This window comes from Lepidochelys kempii, chromosome 9 (genome assembly GCF_965140265.1).
Source record: "Lepidochelys kempii isolate rLepKem1 chromosome 9, rLepKem1.hap2, whole genome shotgun sequence".
Classification (NCBI taxonomy): domain Eukaryota; kingdom Metazoa; phylum Chordata; order Testudines; family Cheloniidae; genus Lepidochelys; species Lepidochelys kempii.
Genome location: NC_133264.1, coordinates 67,110,874 through 67,134,913, shown reverse-complemented (window position 1 = coordinate 67,134,913; position 24,040 = coordinate 67,110,874). Strand labels below are relative to the sequence as shown.

Sequence of the window (24,040 nt, the reverse complement as noted above, 5' to 3'; positions counted from 1 at the left end):
GTCTTCTGCCTTTTATTTTTCCACCTTTAAGGTATACAGTAAAATATAAAAGAATTACACTGGAGGAACAAGACAGATTCCAGTATAGAGTGAAGTATATCTGATTCTTAGGGCACACAAATGTATGGTTTCTAGTTTGGGGTGAAAGCTCAGTGATTTGGATTGCTTGGGGGTACCAAGCAGTTGGCTCAGTTGGACCTTCAGTTTTCTGCGTCTCGTAGGAAGTGATTTCTTAAAGTGGATTTTGACTTGTAGTTTCCATGCTTTTCTCTGGTCCTTGGTGAGCGCATAAGGGACAATAGAGCACTCTGCGCAGGGAAGAGGGCACTTCTTCTTGTTTGTCAGCCAGTAGGAGTTGCTTTTAGCAAGATTAAGAGGGATGGAAGCTTCGTACACAAGTAAACTATGGGAGTCCTTTATATGAGCATCTAACAATAACGGAAAGCAGCGGCATATTAACGCCTAGGCCAACAAGGCCTAGGCCTCGGGGAGCAAATTTGCAGGGGCGGCAAATTTATAATAGCAGCCAGAGGCGGCTGCTTCCCCTGCTGCCAGTTTGTGCTGCCCCCTGTCGCTCCTCCCCCAGCCCCGGCCATGTCCCAACTCCACCCCTTCCCTGTCCCCTCCTTGCCCCGATTGGTCCCCTTCCCCAAATCCCCGCCCCGCCCCACCTCCTCTCCTGAGCGCGCCTCGTTCCCGCCCTTCCCCTCTCCTTTGTGAAGCTGTTTCGTGCACAAGCACTGGCAGGGAGCGGGGAGAAGCAGGACCTGGTGGCGCGCTCAGGGGAGGAGGCGGAGCGGAACAGAGGTGAGCTGCGAAGGTGGGGGCGGCAATTATTTCTGGGCCTAGGGGCGGCAAAATCATTAATCTGCCACTGACTGGAAGACTCCTTATCAAGTGGTGCTGCTTTCCTTTCCTAGGGAATGTGTGCTTCAGTTTCAGCTTTCCCACCAGTTGTCACACCTGTTGGATATGCATATTGGTTCCCACTCCCCCGAGCACCAAGAAGAAACTAAAGATTAGGAAGGATGTATAGGGGTAATGGGTTGTAATCTAACTTGTAACAGAGCAATAGTGTACTGATTAAAAGATTCAGAGGGAACTGTAGCTGCTGAATATATTTTCAGGGCATATTTGACATCTGTATTTATACTTAAGGCCCGTCATTCCTAGTTTTTAATTTGTTGAGAATTTTCTGGGAATTTGGTGGTGTTTATTACAAAAATTGAAGGGAAAAAGGTATACATCAGTGGGAAAAACAGTTTAATAGTTTTGGGGTAATTACCCGGTTAATGTTAGGGGATGGGAGGATGAAATGAAGAGTATTAAAAGTAAAAAGCTTAATGTTGTTGTAATGGATTTTGTTTTCTTTTGAAAACAGTTTAAAAACAGTGGAGTGTTTTTATGCTTGATTAAAGGGGTTTCAGTGTAAATGCCAAAAGGCCTGGGTAGCTATCATAAATATAGAGGGAAGGGTAACAACCTTCCTGTATACAGTACTATAAAATCCCTCCTGGCCAGAGGCACAAAATCCTTTTATCTGTAAAGGGTTAAGAAGCTCAGCTAACCTGGCTGGCACCTGACCAAAAGGACCAATAAGGGGACAAGATACTTTCAAATCTTGGGTGGGGGGAGAAAGGCTTTGTTTTTATGGTCTGTGTCTGTCTGTCCTGTGTGCTTGCTGGAGACAGGTCAAAAGAAGCAGGCACTCCAACTCCATTAGAATTCGTAAGTACTAGCAAGGGAATGTGTTAGCTTATCTTTGTTTTGGCTTGTGTTTTTCTCTGTGCTGAGAGAGAAGGCGTATTCCTGGTTTGCTTTTTAGTAGCTTTAAAGTTTTGCCCAGAGGGAAATCCTCTGTGTTCCTGAATCTGAGTACGCTGTAAAATATTTTCCATCCTGATTTTACAGAGATGATTTTTACCTTTCTTTTTTAAATAAAATCTGAATTTTAAGAACCTGACTGATTTTTCCTTGTTCCAAGACACAGGGGTTTGGGTCTTAGATCATTTTGTAACCAATTGGTTAGGATATTATTCTCAAGCCTCCCCAGGAAAGGGGGTGGAAGGTCTTGGGGGGATTTTGTGGGGAAGAGGAAGTCCAAATGTTCCTTTTCCCTGATGCTTTGTCTAAATCATTTGGTGGCAGCAGCATACTGTTCAAGGACAAGGTGGAATTTGTGTCTTGGGAAAGTTTTTAACCTAAGCTGGTAAAAATAAGATTAGGGGGTCTTACATGCGAGTCCCCACATCTGTACCCCAGAGTTCAGAATGGGGAGAGAACCCTGACAGTAGCGCAAACTCTCAGCAGGTTTTTTGAAGAGTCTTTTCTGAGGCTTGTTCTCCTGCACTTCCAAGTATAGCTGAAGGACTATGGGTGGGGGTGGAGTGAGGGGAGAGTGGGACAAGGATGAATGAACAGGGAGTAATCCTTCCATTGGCACCTAACCCTGCTCCCACTGATTCACTGAGACAGAGCCACTACTTTCCTCACCATGCCATGTGCTCCTCAGCTCTGTAGAAGGGGGGCTACTGGGGGTTCCTGATACTCTGGGACCAAGGTGGTCATGGGGTGCCCAGCACTCTCAGAGAGCAGAGGGCAAAAGGGGGTGCCCCATGGTAAGGAGTGGTGTCTGGCACTGAGGATGACAGAACCACAAGAACTTAGGGGGCTGATACCACCTTCTTCCCTGCTCTGTGAACACTGTGTGCTGGGGAAATGGAAGGGTGCCCCTTCCTGGCTCCAGAACTCCTGGAGGGCAGGGAGGAGGGGTTCAGGTCTTTTGCATGAACATGGTGCCGTACTCATGGGGGTGCCCCATGAGGATGAGGGTTTCTCTCATGCGGAAGTGGTACCTTATGGGGGGGTTGTAGGCAGAGGGTGACCCATGAGGATGAGGGTGCTTGGCACTTTTGTGGGAGGAGTGGATATGGCTCTGTGTCCTGTGGCCTCACTGAAGGGGAGGGGAAGCAGATGGGAACCAGTACTCACCGGGGTGCAGGCTTCCGCTCTCTTTGGCATGTGTCAGTTGCTGGGACGAGACTCCCTGCCTGTCTCGCCCTACTGTGCCAGCTGCAGCAGCCACCAACTGGTAGTTACCCTCTTGGCTTCCCCTTGGAACAGGTGCGTAGTTCTGCAGCACATAGAGAGGGCTCTGTGGGAGGGAAGCTTGGTCTAAGGAGTTACAGAACTTGAAAAGTTTGCGTTTAAACTGGTAAAATGAGAACTCGGTTTTTCCTGGTGGTGTTTGTTTTATATAAAAAAAAAAAAGAGAGAGAGAAAAAGCTCTTAAAGGAAGGGTCTTTGCCTACGCTGCATTCTTGGCCATGTCTGATGTGTCATTTAGGGATAGATTTTCAAAAGTATTGAGCATATACACCTCTACCCCCAATATAATGCGGTCCTTGGGAGACAAAAAAAAAAAAAAAAAAATCTCACCATGTTATAGGTGAGACGGCGTTATATCGAACTTGCATTGGCCCCCCCGTTTCTTGTTCCCTGACCCCCCCACCAGAGACTCCCATCCCTAATCGCCCCCAGGACGCCACTCCCTTGCTCCCTGTCCCCTGACTGCTCCTGTTATACCAACAAAATAAAAACCAGCAGGATCTTATTAAAGGGGAAAAGGTAAAATACCACATTTATTGTGAACACAGAATCATGGTAAGCAGTTAGTTATAGCTATAACGTTCCATTCAATCTTATATTAATTCATACATTCATTCATACACACACACCCAGGTTCTGCAAGGTTGTTACCATAGTTATCAGCCTTAGAGTTGGTCATGCCAAGCGGCTGGCCAGGTGGCCTGGACATGAGGAGGGAGCAGGGCCTTGTCAGATGCACATCTGATGCTCCTGGAAGTTGGTTTGCAGAACCAGACCCCAAAGTTCTCACTTTCCACAGTCCATTTTTATAGGAATTTCTTCCTATGCCAGTCTATGGGAATTGCTTCATCATGCTGTTGCTGAATCAATCAGCTATGTCACATTACTGACATCACATTCCTCCATGCTGCCAGATGTTATCTTGTTCTTTGGTTCTCTCATTCTTGAGGCTGTTGGGTGGATTCCAGTCTGCCCTCCGGGGGTCCTCTGGTTATTTCCACTTGACGCCTTCTTCAGCCGATGGACACTGGATTCTTAGGTTGGCACCTCCCTGATCATTCAGTTATTATCCACACCAAACATCCATCCACATACATCCTCTATCTCTATTTTAATCACAATTGTTAACAAAGCGAAATGAATACAACAAAAGGGCGGGGAGTCTCTGGGTGCTGTTTCTGTTGTTAGAGTATTGCTTTGAGTGTCTCTCTGTGTGAGTAGTTGTTGTTACAAAGAATTGCTTTGAGAACAGACTCTGTCTTAGAATGTACTAACACAATTAGCAGCTTGCAAGTTTCACACACAGAGGGAGAGAAACAGTACCAAAAACCAAGAGACCTCTTAATTAGTAATACCCTGGAATTTAAACTCTGGGGAATCAAACTCATTTGTGATTTTAATACAGAACTTCTTTAATATGATCCAACACTCTGAACCCTATCCACCCTCCCGCCCCCTGACAGGCACTCACTGGCAGCGGCGGGAAGCAGAGCAATGTGGCCCCAGCCTGCTTCACTCTGCCACCTCCCAGCTGTGGCGCTCCTCTTCCCGCTGCTGGTGAGTGTGGGGAGGCTGGGGAAAGGACGTCTCCCTGTACTCACCGGCGGTGGGAAGCGGAGCGCTACGGCTGGGAGCTGGTGGAGTGGAGTGGGCTGGGGCCAGACTGCTCCGCTTCCCGCTGCTGGTGAGTGCGGGGAGGCTTGAGGAAAGGACGTCCTCTGCACTCACCAGCGGCAGGAAGCAGAGCGATGCGGCCCCTCCCCCCTGGTTTCCTTGCCCTGGCCCCAGCTGTGTCTCTGTGGGGCGTGGGAGGTTGGGGAAAGGTCCCGCATTCACCTGCGGTGGGAAGCGGAGTGCTGCAGCTGGGAGCTGGCGGAGTGGAGTGGGCTGGGGCCGGGCTGCTCCGCTTCCGCTGCTGCCTGTGAGTGTGGTGGGAATCCCTTCCCCCAAGTGACATGGCTGTGACCGGGGTGAGGGAAGCAGAGCAGGCTGCTCCCGGTCCCCCGCTAATCCCCCTGGCCACTCTGGGACTGCGGGGCCCCCAAAAGTGCCCCCCCACAGCTCCTCCCTCCCAGACCCTGGTGAGTTGGGAGCCCCGACTGCCCCTGAGACCCTCTGCCCCTTATCCAGTCCCCCGGCCCGGCCCCCTTAACACGCTGCTTAGAGCAGCGTGTCAGAGCTTTACCACATTGTATGCGAACCTGCGTTATATCGGGTTGCATTATATCGGGGTAGAGGTGTAGTTTGCTTTTGTAAGATTTATGGCCAAATTTTTGTAAGAGTTCAGCACCCAATGTGTACTATTTTTTAAATCTGGTCACTTAATTTGGTGTCTAAATGGGAGCTGAGCTCTTTGGAAAATCCGATGCCTATTGTAGGTGCCGAGCCCTTGTGGAAACTCTGTCCTCAGTGACAAGACGGAGGCTATGTCTACACTGGCAACTGAACGACAAAACTTTTGTCTTTCAGCCACGTTAAAAACACCTCCCACCCCCCAAAGACACAATTTTTGCCAATGGGCAGCTCTTTGTCCGCAGGAGCGCCCTCCTGCTAACAACACTAACGTCGCTCATTGAGGGTGGAAGTGTTTTGTTGGCAGGAGAGCTGACAAACAGTGGCTACACTGTGCACCTTTTAGCGACACAGCTGTAGTGACACATCCCTATTGCTAAAAGCTGCGTAGTGTAGAAATAGCCTGAGATAGGAAGCACAAACCGGTGCAGTTGCTGTCATGGTGATTTAGAATGATTTAGAGGATTGGAACAAGCGATCATGAGGGGTCATCTAGTCCAGTCCCCTGCACTGAAGCAGGACCTTCCCTTAATCCCCTCCAATGAGGAGAGTCTACAACCATCTTTGGTAACCTGTTCCAGTACTTAACTGTCCTTATGGGTAGAAAGTTTTTTTCCCTAGTAGCTATCCTACGTATCTTTTGTTGCACATTAAACTGATCACTTGTGGTCCTACCATTGGTGGGCCTGGAGAACAATCGATCAGCATCTTTTATTACAACACTTAACAGGTCCCCACTCAGTCGTCTTCTCTCAAGATAAAACATGCTCAGGATTTTTAATCTTTCCTTTTAAGTCAGGTTTTTAAACGTTGTATCATTTTTGTGGCTCTCCTCTGAACTGCCCTTCAGTTTGTCCCCATCTTTCCTAAAGTGTAACTCCCACAGGGGGACACAGTGCTCCAGTTGAGGCCTCACTGGTGCCAAGTAGAGTGGGGCAATTACCTCATTTCTTTACATACAAAATTTCTTTACACCCCAAAATATTAGACTTTTTTTTGCATTTACATTGTTGGCTTTTACTCAGCTTGTGAACTACAATAATCCCCAGATCCATTTTCAGCATTACAGTACTACACCGTACTAGTTATTCTCCATTTTGTAGTTATGCATGTCTTTTCCTTCCTAACAGCAGTATTTTTGTTCTTATCTTTCTTGAATTTCACTTTATTAATTTTTGACCAATTCTCTAATTTGTCAAGGTCATTTTGAATTCTAATCCTGTTTTCCAAAGTGCTAGAAGCCCCTCCGAGTTTGACATCATCTGAAAATTTTATAAGCATAATGAGTTGGATAATGGAATGGAGAATAATGAAAATATCATATAGTACGAGACCCAAGACAGATCCCTGGGGACCCAAGTAGATACATTGTCCAAGTTTGACAGTGAACCACTGATAACTCAACCTGTTGCTGCACCCACCTTATACTAATTTAATCTAAACCACATTTCCCTAGTTTGTTGTGCTGTTAAATATGTGAAGCAATTTCCCAAATGTCAGCACTAGATTTGTATTCTATAAGTGGAGAAATTTTATTAGTCATGCTCAAAGCTAGCCAGAGTCAGTGACCCAAATTCAGGGGTTCGATATCAATACATTAGTTCAAATCTGTTTTAATGTCTTGGTCATTTATAAAATATATTGGGAACACGGGACAAATCATATCGGAGAATAGTTACACATTTGGTCAAATGAAATAAAAAATGAATAAATTAACATGTACATTTTACTCTTCCCACAGCTGGGTCAACAATTTTGGACATGAAGGTCTTGGGCTTTTGTTGGATGTACTGGAAAGGCTTCTGGACAAGAAACAGTAAGAACCCAAAACATTGGGATGGGAGATGGAAACTGCTATTAAGATTTTGACCTTAGTTAAATCTGTTGGTTTTTCTTTCAAGGCAAGAAAGTATTGACAAGAAGAATCAACATAAGCTTATTCAGTGCCTCAAAGCATTTATGAATAATAAGGTAAGAAATATTTTTGTTTAGTTTTAGGTGCTTTTGATCATGCCTGCCTGTTTGATAAAGAGCTAAGCGGAATAATTAAGTTTAACATTATTGCATCTATTAGTGATATTTTCACTTTTTATTTTAGTCATGCTTCTTTGTCAAAAGTGAGAAATTCAGAGTGATAGATATTTAAGTCCTGCATTAGTGAATCGGGGATAAGGGTGCAGTACAGACTTGAGTGTCCAGTTCATGTATCTTCAGTGAGTTAAAATGATGTTTCAGTCACAATTATGTTGAATTCTATTGAATGCACCAGTGGAGGTAGAAGCATAAATTTGCAAATACCATGGTGTGCTATGGACCAAATTTAATTTGCTTGTTAGGGAAATATTCATAATGCTTCTGTAGAATGGAAATAATAATAAAAAAGTTCTCCCCCAATTTTTTCTTCCTAATACGTGGAGTTTAACAGGAACATGGTGCCTCAAGACTCTTCTCTTTTCTCTTGCCTGTTAAGAGGTGGGTGAAGGGGGAGGAAGAACTATGGTAGGGATTATTTACAGGGAGTTAAAATTAATGATTCCATTATTTCTAAGATACTGTGATCTTGGGGTAATGGGCAGAGTTGGTTTGTTTTTAAGATATTATGAAGGCTACCTAGAGTCTTGGATGGGTGCTCTGTTGGTATGGAGTAGTAGAAATCAAAATACGTAATTTATGGGATCAGCTTTTTTCTTGGACTAAAATGTTTAATTTTAATATATTAAAAAATACACCATGAATTTGGGAGTGACAATGAACATTATATTTTTTTCTGTAAGAAATGTCAATGCTACATTTGGCGAGCAGATTGTAGTGAACTTCGTGATATTCTTTAAACTGTAGAAATAGAAGGCCAGAACTATATGAGAGAGTAGAGAAATATTTAATATTCATAAGACAGATGATATAGTCATTCAACCATTATATTCAGACATGGATGTCCACATTTAATCACCTAGTTCTGTGATTAGCAAGATAAACACAGGTTTAGGTTTTCAGAGGAGCTGAACTTGCAGACCCCATTGACCACAAAACAAGTTCTGGATGCTCTGCATCTTGAGGAAGAACATGTTTTTTTTAAACCTGTTTTGAGATTTTACGTTCTGGTAAACAGAATGATTTAAGCTGTTAATTTTCGATACAGCTTGTTTGTACATGCAGATGAAGTTGGACTACACTCAAATATTGTCTTCAATCACAGACATAAATTATACCTATTTTCTCTTAATATGTGCTAATGTATGTGTGTAATTGAAGTTTCTAGTAGTTGCTATTTCCAAACTTAAAAATAGGTACTACTTTTAAGGGAATAGACTGGAATTATGTTCCCAGATGTTAACCAGTTAAAGTGGAATCTAACCAAAGTTTGTTTCAAAGATTCATGTCCATGAAGAGTTTTACTTGTGTGAGCTGTTTTTTGAAAGTTGCATTATTAGATGATTTGTGACTTTTAATCTTTCATAACAGACTGCAAAGTATTCCATTACTGGTGTTCACCTTATACTTTCATGCTAAATGTAGCAATTTATTGTTGTTAATTAGCTTTATTGATGTTACGTAGCTGAATGTATTGATGAAAGATTCAGTCATTGGATGTAGGTGGGGGGGAAAAAAGTGATGGAACCTCTTTGTTGAGATACCTATTATACTTCAGCATATCTGAATTAGTAAGATTTGTCTTTTTCAGGAAGAAGATTATAGTTTAAAAGATGATTTTGGTCCACAAGCAATAAAGCTGATAGTGTGCTGAAGCAAGTTTCCCATTTAAGTGAAAATACTTGAAAAAAATAGTTTTTATGCCCCATCTTGGATACCCAGGCTTTATGAGTCTGAGGGGGAGGAATAATCTTTTCATGAAGAACTCATTGTTGTCTCTTTCTTTTTAAAGTACGGGTTGCAAAGGATTCTAGGAGATGAAAGAAGCCTTTTTTTACTAGCAAGAGCAATTGATCCAAAGCAACCAAACATGATGACGGAAACAGTAAAAATACTTTCTGCTATTTGTATTGTTGGAGAGGAAAATATGTAAGTAATATGTTTGAGATACTTATTGTATGTAGGGCTTTGAGAAAATAACTAACTTGAGTTATTCCCTTTCATCTATTCCTGCGTTATTTTGGCATGAGAAGGTGATAGCAAATGTTCAGATTAGTTTTACATGTTGTAGGTTATTTTGTTACTCTCTACTTTCTTCTGGAGTAGTATAAAGTGGGATAAACTCATGGCCGGTGTTAAGTAATTTCTCTGAAAAGTGTCTTCAGTAACCAGCAACTACACACAACACCACAGAAACACTAACCCAGGAACCAATCCCTGTAGCAAGCCTCATTGCCTACTCTGTCCCCATATCTACTCTACCTCCATCAGAGGACCCAACTACATCAGCCACACCATCAGGGGCTCATTCACCTTCATGTCTTCTAATGTTATATATGCCATCATGTGCCAGCAATGCCCCTCTGCCATGTTCATTGTCCAAACCGGACAGTCCCTATGTAAAAGAATAAATGGACACAAATAGGACATCAGGAACGGTAACATACAAAAAGCCAGTAGGAGAACACTTCAATCTTCTTGGACATTCTATAACAGATTTACAAGTAGCTATACTTGAACAAAAAAACTTTGGAAACAGACTTCAAAGAGAAACTGCAGAACTGAAATTCATTTGCAAATTTAACAACATTAATTTGGGCTTGAATAGGGTCTGGGAGTGGCTGGCTCATTACAAAAGCAGCTTTGCTTCTCGAATTGACACCTCCTCATCTGTTATTGGGGGTGGACTACATCCACCCTGATCGAATTGGCTCTGTCAACACTGGTTCTCCACTTGTGAGGTAACTCCCTTCTCTGCATGTGTCAGTATATAATGCCTGCATCTGTAATGTTCACTCCATGCATTTGAAGAAGTGGTTTTTTACTCACGAAAGCTTATGCCCAAATAAATCTTAGTCTTTAAGGTGCCATTGGACTCCTTGTTTTTGTGGATACAGACTATCACGGCTACCCCCTGATACTTTTCTTCTTCTGTTATACTGTTTTTAGTTGAGGTGAAAAGAAATGCATTACGTACTTAAATGGACAGAATCAATATTTTGAGAAGTATGTTGGAATAGTTTATATACTGGAATTATATCCTTCATACTGAAATATTGACACTGACCCCATTTACTAAGGGAGTCAAAATGACTTTTGGGTAAAAGAGATTTTCAGTCCATGGTTCTTTATAATCGACACTTGAGTTTATCCGGATCATGACATGTTTGAGCTGTTGAATAGTTTGCTTGTATTGCAATATACAGCATTTCATGTGTGAGTGAAAACCATGGAAAGTCCCTATGTGCTGCAAAACTTAAAATTGCCATGATAGAGACACTGAGTTATTGGCTAGTGAGCCAGTTCTCAGTTCCAGAGAAATTGACAGGCAATGTATGAATAGAGTAGAAGAGCTCCTGCGTACATATGGGTCAAACCATTATGGTTTGTATGGCAGTAAATTATATGTTTTTAACCTGTTAGAATACTTGCAAAAATTAATGAGAGTAGATAAAGGTCACCAAATGGACCCAATAATTTGCTCTTAATTTTTAAAATGCCTTTGATAAGGTCCCTTATCAAATAATTATATGGGAAGAGCCTGAGTCTCATAAATAACGTATTTCGGTTTAGATGAGTCATCATGAACAGCTAAAAAACAAGCAACATATGTACATATCCAGTGTTGTTGCTGGTGTCCAGTCAAAGGTGACACTACTACTTAAGTGGCAAACGATGCAAAATATTAAGTTTTTCTCTGACCTTGTACGATTGACTTTTAATCAAGAAGACTATTAAAAAACAAAACAAAACTCTTAACAGATTTCCCAGATATTGTGATTGAATTTTCATTTTGAAGTAGCCTAGGCATTCTGAAGTTATTTGAAGCTTTTATTTTAACACCCGATGTGGAATATCTAACGTACAGTTTATTACATTCTTGTGTGGTTTGCAAGTGATCAGATCGATATTGGAAGGGGAAGACTGAAAGTAGATAAGCTCTATGGTAAACTGCGTATGAATTCCTCTCTCTCTCTCTCTCTCTCTCTCAGTCTGGACAAACTTTTAGGAGCTATAACGACTGCAGCTGAGAGAAATAACAGAGAACGTTTTTCTCCAGTTGTGGAAGGATTGGAAAACCATGAAGCTTTGCAGTTGCAGGTGGGTTTGCTGTATCTTGAACATGATCTAATTGTCAGATGTCTAAGTATAATAAAAAAATGGTAACAAAATCAAATCAGCTCAACTGTTTTAGCATCTTTTAATTGTTTTGCTATGTAAATTTGTGCCTTTATATATTTCAAAAAAAGAAAAATTTATTGTCGGGGTAATTAGGTAGATAAACTCAGTGGAAATTATTTTCCAGCAGTTAGAATCTATGAATACAAAATCAAGAAGACTTCAAATTCAGTAGAAATATTTGAAGAGCTTTGCAGACATACAATAATTAATTGGTTGTGTTCGACACTGCTTAATTAACATTCTTAGTAATAAAGGCAGTCTTGGAAAATTCTGGGGAATGTTGACCCTAGTATTACTGGCTGGTTTTGGATTTTGGCATGGTGTATTTCCTATCTACCAACAGATATGCTGAAAACAATTTTTTGTTTGCATGTTGTTTAAAAATAAAATAACTTAAAAAGAAATGTTAGATGATTAGCTCGTGGCGGGAGCAAGTGCTTGGAACCCCTTTGGCCTTGCCTCCCCCTAGGAACTGCAGGAACATGCAGAGCTCGGTAGGTGAGCCTGCCAGCCCCCCCCGCCCCCTTCCCAGCACCAGTGGGGGTCCCAGGCTGCTTCCCGGACCCCTCCTCCAAGTACCAGCAAGGGTCCCAGGGCACCCGCCACTGTCTGCCTACCCCGCAGCATCCGTGGTGACCCTGGACCACAACCCCAGAGCACTCATGGCCCCCTGGTCCAAGTTTTAGTTAGGGGTAGATAGTACAAGTCATAGACAGGTCATGGGCCGTGAATTTTTGTTTACTGCCTGTGATCTGTCCATGACTTTTACTAAAAATACCCATGACTAAAGCGTAGTCTTAGTCATAATTGGAGGGGCGGTGGTAGATCCATAATAGACCATGTATTCCCTGGCCATTCCTTTGCTGCTTTAGTTGTGTTCATGCTTACTTGCTGGACACAGTAGTTTAAATCCATTAGGAGAGAGCTTTCTATTAAAAATTATGGTGTACTCTGTTTTTCAAGGACCAGCTGGTTTCCTGAACGACCCTCAAGTAACAACTAAATTTTAGAAGTTAGTGAATTACATACCTGCCGTATGCGAAAAGTCTATTTCCATTTTTCATTACATGTTTGACATTCTATTAATCACACTTCTCGCTTTCTTTATCCATAGAAAATACAAATAATTTTGTTCGTCTCTAAGGTGTCACAAGTACTCCTTTTCTGTTTGCCGATAAAGACTAATACGGCTGCTACTCTGAAACCTTTTAGCCCTCTGTCACAATTTCTAGGCAAAGTGCACTTCTGACCTCTTCTTGTGTATACATTTGTACTGCCAGTTAGGTCTTGAGTACTCCTCTCTTATGGTGGAATGGTATAATTCTCCAATTCTTAGACCAGGCCTTGCACAGTTAGCTCTCAGCATTGGCAAAACAAATCTTGTACCTTCATTGAAGACAGGATGTAGGATCCTTGAAACTAATAGCTTACCCCATTTTCCTTTTATTGCCAAAATGTTTCTTTGGGAGGCTGCTTATTTAGTCATGTGTTGCTTTCCTGTTGATTTCCCCAACAGACCCGTGTTAAGCTAGACAAATAAGTTCGTGCAGCGAAGCCCAAGTATCCTAATGTATGGTGGTTATCTCACTGACCAGGTCACATGCAGTATTGAGAAAACTATAGATCAGTATTTCTAAATTATTACATGGCAGATTCATGTCTGTCACAACTACTGCTTTAGATACTGTGATAAGTATTATACAGTACCGTAAGATGGGTTTTAGGATTAAATATATGTAGAAGCTGAAAGCATTTCATCAACTCCTGATCCCATAGACTTGCAGGATGGTTTTCTACAGGATATTTTCTACCATATTCTTCCACCATCCAACTCCATGTCGAGTTCATCTGCTCAGTGTTGATAGCCATTGCTAATATAGCTAATTGCTACTTTATATGCAGACTTGCTCTTTGACCCAAGACATGCAATACTGGTTTGGGAATTTTTTTAAGTCTTTGAAATACAGGGCATGGAAATATAAAAACAGCTGGTTCATAGCTTAGCAATTTTGTCTAAAGTGCTGGATTGGGATTTCAGAGCAAATGCCTAAGAAGAAAATAAGATATATGAAAGACATGAAGTGATTTCAGTGCAGCCACTGTTGCAGAGAACAGGCCGGGGTTGTGCTCATACTGGTTTGAAGAATTTAGCGTGTGTTGTGACTTTTTAGCCTTAACTAAAAGAAAATCCTTGGAATGGGTATCTGGATCGCTCACTTAACAAGAACTTTACAAGAGCAGTCGACTTGGACTGTGGGTTCAGAAAAGCGGCCAAACTGAGGGCTACCGTGAAGCTCCAAGGCGAGCAAATCCGCCAATAAGCGCAAGACCCACCAAGGTAGAGCAGGAACTTTGTCACAGTACTTAAGGCTATGTTCCTGCCATTACTGCCAAACATGAACATAGTGTATGCAGTGGCAAGTGTCCAGATATGCTACAAGGTTTATCTGGTGTCTGGGAGATACTGCCACCATTAGGCAGGATGCCCCACGTCAGTCCAGTCCATGCTGCATTGCACTTTTTACTACTGTTACCAAGAGCAACATGCTCACTCTAACTGTTTCTGGCTAGAACTTGCTGCTTAGTCAGCATCCATTCTCATCAGCTACTCATGCCTCATTAGGTTTTGGTTTTCACCCCATTGGGATAGGTGGATTTCTGTGCCAAAAGCACTTTGTGCCATGGCAAGATGCCACCTTGCTGTCCACATTGTATACACCACTGTTTGTGTGCCACCTTGTAGCGTCTTTCCCCTCTTGATGCACCTGGACACCCAGGGGCAGTGTTTTATAACTCAGAATTAAAAAAAATTAAAAAAAGTATGACTCTAAAAAGCTATTTTTATAAAGACAAAGTGGATGCAAAGTACTATGAATTAAATGTTTTGTTTTGTTTTTCCTTTCTTCAACTCAAATGTAGTTAATTTAACTTAAATCTTACTTGGGGGGAAAAATGGCCATGGGTTGAAAACCCATGTGCCAAAGTAGAATCTGTGGGGTGGGGAGGGAAGGAAGTTACATATTGATTTTTTTTTTTTTTTTTTTTTAAGTTTGGGAAACACAAAAATCTTCATTTGACTCAGGTGCATTCAGATTGGTGTTTTTACATCCATCTTTTACCATTAAGCAGGCTAAATTGTAAAACAGGCAGAAAAGTCTTGCAGCTGTCTTTTGCTTTCGCTTTCATGATAACTAAATATGTATGTATATGATCTCTACCTTTGTGATTGTTTCGTGGTAGACTATAGGTAAGATAATTCAGTTTAGATAGCAGTTTGTCATTTATTGGCCATATCTGAGAACATAAAACCACCTAAATGAAAACTGTTAAATCAATACTTCTTCTCTACGCTTATTCTTTCAATGGTTAACCTCTCACAATATCCCCAGGTAAGTGTTTTATTATTAATAATAATTTTTATTTTGCCAGCTGGAGAAACTCACCTAGTTTCATTACTTGAATATTCTGTAATGCATTTATGCATTGTCTATCAAATGAATATCTTCTATCATAGAATATTATTATTCTTTGTACTACAGTCAATCATACAGATGTTACAAAGAAGTTCATTTTATAGGTTTTTTCCCATTTTTATTGTCTCCTTGATCCAAATATATACACTTTAGCAAAGGTACAACTGCAAGACTCATTAACTTGTTTCTGACAAAAATGTTCTTTACTTGTAATGTACTAACACAAGCCATTAAGCCAGAATTTCTTCTGGCAGAAACAATCATAGCAGATGGCACCTTTTCTCTCTATTAATTTCCGATTGGACATGTACTTTGGCTTGTTCAGTCATGTCATAGTTGTAACATAACAAGGATCATTCAAGCAAACACAATGATGATGTAGTTATGAGCTTGTACAGTATCCAGAGCCTCTACCAACTTTCTACAGCTGTAGAGAAGGTTGCATTGCTCCAACCTTTTTTGTCCTTTTCAGCATAAATTTAGCACATTCCTTAAGGTGTTTGATTAAAACTAAATGGTAATTAAAATTGAAAAGGGTATTTTTAATCTGTTGCTTATTTTTTTCCCTGGCTACTGTTGATTTTTATGTTGGTTCTGCTTTTACTTGCAGTTAACATCTTTCACCAAACCTGGAATTTCCCAGGAGTCCCCTTGCAGACTTAATGTGTATTAGTACTTTTGGCATTACATTATTGTCTGCCTTTTTAAAAAATAAATCAATTAAAATGCACAGCTCTTCAATTAAACTATAAGTAAGTAGCCTGAGACTTCAGGCATTTTCCAAAATGCTATGCAGGAGTAATGCAAGAGACACCTGGCAATTATCTTTTTGTTGATTATCTTCTAATCTCCAGTTATCACAAAAATACTGGGAAGATGAAGCAGGTCCTCCAGCATGGACGACATTATCAAAAACAAAACTTGGACCCTTCATTAGCAATATAATTCTATATAGTCCCCATAGGTCTTAATGTAAGCATATGGACCAATATTTGCTGTTGCATGTACCTGTTGAGCGTAGTTGTTTAACCATTATAATACGAATGAAACATAATGAATCTGCTTATAAACATCAGTGAATTATCTATATATGAAGAACATGTTTAGGGGTAGCCTAAAGTGGTGCAATAGGACCATCACACTTGTTTTTAATGGGATGAATTTTTTGCTTTTCTGAATTTCATTTATAGACGTAAAAATGGCTATCGTATTTAGTTAAAAGCAAACGAAATAAAACACCATACCCAGTGAACAAAATGTTGGTATATTTGGCTACATTATGGATACTGCATGTAGATCAGGAGAAAAGGTGGAGGGTTATTAACCATCAGAGGAGTGAAGTTTTGGAATAGCCTTCCGAGGGAAGTAGTGGGGGCAAAAGATCTATCTTGCTTTAAGATTAAACTCGATAAGTTTATGGAGGAGATGGTATGATGGGATAACATGGTTTTGGTAATTAAATATTCATGGTAAATAGGCCCAATGGCCTGTGATGGGTTTTTAGATGGGGTAAGATCCAAGTTACCCGGGAAAGAATTTTCTGTAGTATCTGGCTGATGAATCTTGCCCATATGCTCAGGGTTTAGCTGATCGCCATATTTGGGGTCGGGAAGGAATTTTCCTCCAGGGCAGATTGGAAGGCCCTGGAGGTTTTTCGCCTTCCTCTGTAGCATGGGGCACGGGTCACTTGCTGGAGGATTCTCTGCTCCTTGAGGTCTTCAAACTACAATTTGAGGACTTCAATAGCACAGATATAGGTGTGAGGTCTTTTTTAGGAGTGGTGGGTGAAATTCTGTGGCCTGCATTGTGCAGGAGGTCAGACTAGATGATCATAATGGTCCCTTCTGACCTAAATATCTATGAATCTATGTTGTCTTTGTGTAAAATTTCATTAAACTTATTTATAAAAGTGTCATTATAGTAAATGACAAATTTGTTCTAAATTTTAGCAGATAATATAATTCATATTATGCACTGTAATTATATATGAACCTCTCGTATAAACTGAAATCTTGTTGAAGTGTTCCCTAAATACATCACAGAGAGAACTTCTTTCAAAAACAATAGGTATTCACTGGGGAAAATCTCATTATATTTATCAAGGAATTAATTAAAAATCATACAGACGTGCAAACAAAAAAATAAAAACCAAAAACTGTAAACTTTTCCTCAAAGATTCGTGAAAGCATTAAGCTTAAAATCAGATGAACCTTTCAATGATTCAGTGCTGTTCAAACGGCCGTCCTTGTACATTTGTTACACTTATAAAGAAAATTATTTCAGCCATTGTAAAATTATTAGATGATAATGGATTTTAACTGTTATGGGTTCCAGACTGTTGCTGAACAATATGATGAGAAACGTCTTTGTTCTTTGCTATATGCCACTATATTGCATTAGTAAGTTTTTAAAATATTTAAAGGCAGAAAGGATTTATTTGCTTGTATGTAAACTGTGTGTGTGCTGAGAGAGAGATTTTTAGTAAGTTAATATTTCTAATTACAGGTGGCCTGCATGCAGTTTATAAATGCCCTTGTCACTTCTCCAGAAGATCTTGATTTTAGGATACACTTGAGAAATGAATTCCTACGCTGTGGACTGAAGAAAATATTGCCAGTAAGTTGTTTCCACATGTTCACTACAGAAATTAAAATAATTATTATTAACCTCAAGACAATGTTATAAAACAAAAGTAAACCTGTCTGAGGCAGCCTGGTTGAATTTTAATGTTTCATTTAAATGTCAGATAAAGGAAAAAGTGAGTGAGAAATCACATCACCAATAATGACCCGCCTGTCGAATCCATTTTCATTCTACTTCCTGCCTAATATTTTAGGTATTCTTTACTTGTATTTAGGAGCTGGTAATATTTTAGTAGTTTTTAATAATTTTATTCTGAACACAAGAGATTATGCAAAAAAAAGAAAAGCAGTTAAGAGTTGCTTTAGGAATCTTTCTTGCTTTTGCATATCAGCATAACACAATCAGAAATGAATTGGTCAGTTACTGTGACAGTCCTAACGGACTTAGTTTTCATTATGCACCATTTGTCAAATGAACTTCAATATATATCACTTTGAGAGCAGATAGTAATAGATCTGCTTTCCATTTAAAATTATTTCTACAATTCTGTAAAATCCCAGCTCTCCTGCTTGTCTTGACCCCTCTCCAATTTTATTAATTTTTTAAAAAATCAGATAACAAAATCAGTGAGCCATTTAAACACTCTTTCTTGGAGAGGACAGATATTACAATGCAAATAATCCGAGTATGAAGATGCTATTATTAACTATTAACAGTAGGGCATCATAGCATACATGTCTGCTTTCTTGCTGCACTGTTTTCTATAAGTAATGGAATACAGTGTGAAGATGAGATACCTTTATCTAAAATCCTCTTTTTTTATTATTGTACTTCATGAACTTTAATCTCTTGGTGTGCTTCAGCTGGCTCAGGTGTTGCATTACGAAGGCGCACAGTACTACTTTACTGTATCAGAAAATGGGAGAGAATGCATCAGGTGCCCTCCACCACATAAGAAGAATTTCATTCTATATGGTGTTCCAGAAACTGACAGCCAGGATATATCTGGTTAATGCTGAATACAATCATAAGTACCTTCATTTGGATACATGTGGCCTTGGAATGCTGAATTAGGGTTTGACCCTTACAGCTGCCAGTCCAGAAATAATGGCTACCTTAAAAAAAAAAAAAAAGAGGAGGGGCAAACAAAAGTTCTACTCTTTGGGGTAGGAATGAGCCCAGCAATGTGGATGTTAGGTCTGTCATGCATCGGATTTCTGTTGCTTTTACTTTCGGAAGTGGAGCCTGTGCAGTGTTAGTGGGTATAAGTGCAGTATCCTGCTGCTTCTAATACTGTCAGCAGGACTCGATGTAGCTACATTACTGATCCTCTTGCCACAGTGCTAATCAAGTACCTTCATTACTCTGAGCACCAGTAACAGCATGTAGATTTAAAAGTTTTGAGGTTTGGGACCACTGTTCACTTTTCACTCTCGGTTTAATCGAGAATTTTGATCTGCAGCTTCTGTTATCACACTCAAGTTCAAGATATTATCTCATTTTTATACTTCTAATTTTTAATCTTTTTTTGTTCAGGTGGATAACTGAAGGAGTTTTTCTAGTTAAATATTAAATGTACTCTGTTTTTTTGTTCTTTAAGCTGCTCCACTGAAGAAGTTTGAGGGACATTTTGCTTTTTCTAGCCATACTGTGAAGAGGCTTAAATATTCATGTTTTTATTTTTTTGAGTTTTGACAGTTTCCCAACGAATTTTAAAACTGTATCAGCCCCATATAACGATTTTGCATAGTTTCCTCCGCAGGTGAGAAATACACAAATCATGGTGGCTGAGCCTTTGAGATGGAAGGGAATAGCTTCTGACAAAATGAAGGTTATGTCCCTGAGCTTAGTTACTATGTTGGTAGTGATGAGTTCTTTGAGACCCTGGGACTTCATACTACTTTTAATAAGAGTAAATGCCTTTGATGGCCAACCTTGGCCAACTCCTGTCCTACCAGCATTACTTGAATCTTCTTTGAGTTCATTAGGGCTAGATGCTTTTTTGGTGGCTCATCTCATGCAGATTTGATGCCATTTGCTGAAAGAGATAGCTTGGTGTCATTGGTATGTTTCTAGTCATGGAGCTTGTGGGGTATCTCTGCTTCTCCAAGATTTCTCGTAGAGTCGGGAAGAACATAAGAGTACTGTAGTATCTGCGTGTTGCAGTTCTCTGATCCTGTTGAAGATAAATGATGGAATTCCTTGTTGTAACATCCACTAGCATCTTGTAAGTGCATCAGCTGCACCATGTCATTGACTACCAAAGTTGGTAAATGCCAAGTCTTGGATTCTACATATGTGGTGATACAGTTTGAGTAGGAAGTGTAGGAGGGACACAAAGTGGCACAGGAGATTGTCCACATCAAGTGTTGTTTTTTGTGAGAACCAGCTGGAATATTGTTTTCTTTAGAGAAGTTAGTAAATAGTCCTTTGATGGTGACATTCCAGGTTTTGTATATAATGTGTCTAGTTTCCCTCCGCTAGCTTGCTACAAAGTGAGAAGGGATAGTGATAAGTTTAACAGGTCGTGGTCCAGCCATTCAAGTTTTCAGTGGTTTTGTGTGTGTTTGATGGTTATTCCCCTCCAGCTGAAGGCAGGAGTCCAAAATCTCAGATGTGGTGAGATGAGATTGGAAGATTTATGTGAAACAAAGAAGCTAAGTAAACAAGCCCAGATGTTCTTGCATGCCACCAAGTGAGATCTAGTCTGTTGGCTGAAAGTGGTTCAGAAGTGTCTGCTCTATTCAAACACTGTTATTCACAGCAAGGAGAAATATCAACCAAAAGACTTTGAGGAAGGCTGTTTGACCTTGAAAAGAAATTACTCTTCCGAAGCACTGTGGGCAATGTAATCTCTATATATTTCACCACAGCCATCATGGAGTGGATGATTGTACACCATGACCTTAGTGGCCAGCATAAGCTTAAATGGGTCAAGGTAGGAACCACACTGCACAAAACTTTTCTGTCAGAAGCCTTTTGTCGCAGACAGTTTCCTTTATGCTGTGTGAGTTCTGTCGAAGCTGTGTCTTGCAACACTGTTTCCAAATCCCATGTGTGGCTGAGTTCCAGGACAAGCAGCAATTGACAACTACCAAAATGTTGGGTGAAGATTCATTTGGGGAACAAGTAGCTGGAGTGGAGTCAGTCTTCATCTGGCAAGCTAGCAATCTCTCTTCAAGCAGGCAGTTGGAGAGAATAACACTGGGTGAAATTAAATGGCCTGTTGTCCTGAGAGAAATTTAGTGGCCTGTGGTATACAGGAGTTCAGACTAGAATATGTATTCCTTCTGGCCTTAGAATCATGTATTATTTTATACAAACACCTTTATAGAAGGAAGCAGTCTTTTCAGGCCTCTGTGGCAAGCAATTATAGCAGCCGTGAGGACCAGTGCCCTACAAGAAGATTTAATAGTTCTGGTGACCATAAGGAGAATTTGACCAGAGATCTATGACTGCTCCATCTATGTTAATCACGAAACCAGTCGAAAGTTCAGAACGCTCTGGAGGCAGATTTCTTCCATTGGGTCAAGAGTAGCATCAAACTGCTTGGGACAGATGTGTATTGGAAGTGGCACAAAATAGCTACTCAGTTTCTGAAATTCTACAGAAAAAGTTGTGTGTGTGTATAGGCTTGTTGAGAAACATCAGTTTAAGCACTGAGCTTGTCCCTTTCAGGTCTTGCCACTTTGAATGGAATGGAATATAGACTTGTTTCCTTTCTATGGCTCTAATGCTCCTAAAATTTTCAGGAGATAATGCTGTCTGCTTCTTGTTTACAATGTCACCCAAAAGTGAGAACATGGCACTTCTGTAGCCTGCGTTGCAAGGTATTTACCTGTCAGATAAGCTAAACATTCGTATGCCCCTTCATTCTTTGGCCATCATTCCAGAGGATATGCTTCCATGCCGCTGATGCTCATTTAAAAAAAATATGTTAATTACATTTGTGACTGACCTCCTTGGAGGAGAATTGCATGTCTCCTGTTCTGTTTTACCTGCGTTCTGCTGTATATTTCATGTCATAGCAGTCTTGGATGAGGACCCAGCACACGTTCTTTTTAAGAATACTTTCACAGCAGATTTGACAAAATGCAAAGAAGGTACCAATGTGAGATTTCTAAAAATAGCTTCAGCACTTGACCCATGGTTTAAGAATCTGAAAATCTGAGAGGGACGAGGTGTTTCAGAAGACTTTAGAAGAGCAACACTCAGATATGGAAACTACAGAATCTGAACCACCAAAAAAGAAAATCAATTTGCTGGTGGCATCTGACTCAGATGATGAAAATGAGCATGTGTCAGTCTGCTCTGCTTTGGATTGGTATCCAGCAGAATCCATCATCAGCATGGACACGTCCCCTGGAACGGTGGTTAAAGCATGAAGCGACATACGAGTCTTTCGCGCATCTGGCATGTAAATATCTTGCGGTGCCGGTTACAAAAGTGCCATGTGAATGCCTGTTCTCACTTTCAGGTGATATTGTGAACAAGGAACAGATACCATTATCTCCTGCAAATTTAACCAAACTTGTTTCTCTGAGCGATTGGCTGAAGTAGGACTAAGTGGACTTGCAGGCACTAAAATTTCATAGAATAATAGAACTGGAAGGGACCTCAAGAGGTGATTGAGTTCAGTCCCTTGCACTCAAGGCAGGACTAAGTATTATCTAGACCATCCCTGACAGGTGTTTGTCCAACCTGCTCTTAAAAATCCCCAATGATGGAGATTCTACAACTCCCTAGGCAATTTATTCCAGTGCTTAACCACCCTGACAGGAAGTTTTTCCTAATGTCCAACTGAAATCGCCCTTGCTGCAATTTAATCCCAGTGCTTCTTGTCCTATTCTCAGAGGTTAAGAACAACAATTTTTCTCCCTTCTCCTTGTAGCAAGGTTTTATGTACTTGAAAACTGTTATCATGTCCCCTCTCAGTCTTCTCTTTTCCAGCCTAAACAAACCCATTTTTTTCAATCTTCCCTCATAGGTCATGTTTTCTAGACCTTTAATAATTTTTGTTGCTCTTCTCTGGACTTTCTCCAATTTTTCCACATCTTTCCTGAAATGTGGCACCCAGAGCTGGACACAATACTCCAGTTGAGGGCTAATCAGCGGGGAGTAGAGCAGAAGAATTACTTCTTGTGTCTTGATTACAATACTCCTGCTAATACATCCCAGAAGGATGTTTGCTTTTTTTGCAACAGCATTACACCGTTTACTCATATTTAGTTTGAGATCCACTACGATCTCCCAGATCCCTTTCCGCAGTACTCCTTCCTAGGCAGTCATTTCCCATTTTGTGTGTGCGCGCAACTGATTGTTCCTTCCTAAGTGGAGTACTTTGCATTTGTCCTTATTGAATTTCATCCTATTTACTTCAGACCATTTCTCCAGTTGGTTCAGATCCTTTTGAATTTTAATCCTATCCTCCAAAGCACTTGCAACCCCTCCCAGCTTGGTATCGTCCGCAAACTTTAGAGGAGAATTCTTGTTTTAGTCAGATATTCCAATCTCTTTCAACCCCTTGATTTGTTGGTTGCCATTGCCTCACTCTTCACTCATGAGCCATATTCCAAGTAAATCTCAAAGGAGTAATCAGTTAAGGCTAGTTTGCAGGTTATGTTAATGAGTCTAAATTGTTAACTTAGCTGGCAATAGATCATCATCTACCTTTTGCTCTTTCTGTGTTTTGCTCAGTTAACCTCAATCCAAAGTTCTATTGTTTTCAGAGATTTGAAACTTTAAATGCTTTTTTACACATGTAACACTTCTGGTATGCATGCACCATATGCACTTGGGATCAGAATGCTTTAGCCAATAGTGTCAGTTGACCATACCTGCTTCCTTGATGACCTCGAGCCCCTCCTCCCTCATGAGTATTAAGAGGGCCTGATGACCAGCTGGCTCTTAGTTCCTTTCAGTCACTTATGTCTGTGAAACAGACCAAGCTAGCAATCTCCACTTTTTCCCATTTGTATATTTTATTATGGTTCTGTAAATTACTTATTTAGAGAAGACTTAAGTTCCTTTGACAGACTCAGATATTTCTGTATGAATTCTGTTCCAGGGTGTTTAGTTGTGATGCAGCACAAGAGAAGTCAAAACATCAGTCCTTCAGAAGTACTCAAAAGGAATCGGAGCTAAAAATATTGGACTTTTTAGAAGGGTTGTTCATCAGCTATCCTTCAACTTCACAGAGTGAACTATCAGGCCCTTCTAATATGTTACAATATTCTTATGTGGAGCAATGTTACTCAAAGGAATTTAAATCTTTGTACAGGGTCAATTAATGGCTAAATCTCCCTACAAGC

The 24,040-nt window shown here is 40.5% G+C and overlaps 1 protein-coding gene across 9 annotated transcripts in view; it reads left to right on the top strand.

The window, feature by feature from the left end:
* Positions 1-24,040, top strand: part of DIAPH2 (diaphanous related formin 2) — an 811,118-nt gene that overhangs the window by 145,670 nt on the left and 641,408 nt on the right. For all 9 annotated transcript variants that reach the window (XR_012160923.1, XM_073360856.1, XM_073360855.1 and 6 more), the window contains 5 exons: positions 7,142-7,216; positions 7,302-7,371; positions 9,284-9,420; positions 11,484-11,592; positions 17,652-17,762. Coding sequence is in view for 8 of the 9 variants with exons in the window: in XM_073360856.1 (XP_073216957.1) it covers positions 7,142-7,216; positions 7,302-7,371; positions 9,284-9,420; positions 11,484-11,592; positions 17,652-17,762 (502 nt within the window). In the remaining variant the exon portion in view is untranslated. The remainder of the gene's footprint in view (positions 1-7,141; positions 7,217-7,301; positions 7,372-9,283; positions 9,421-11,483; positions 11,593-17,651; positions 17,763-24,040) is intronic.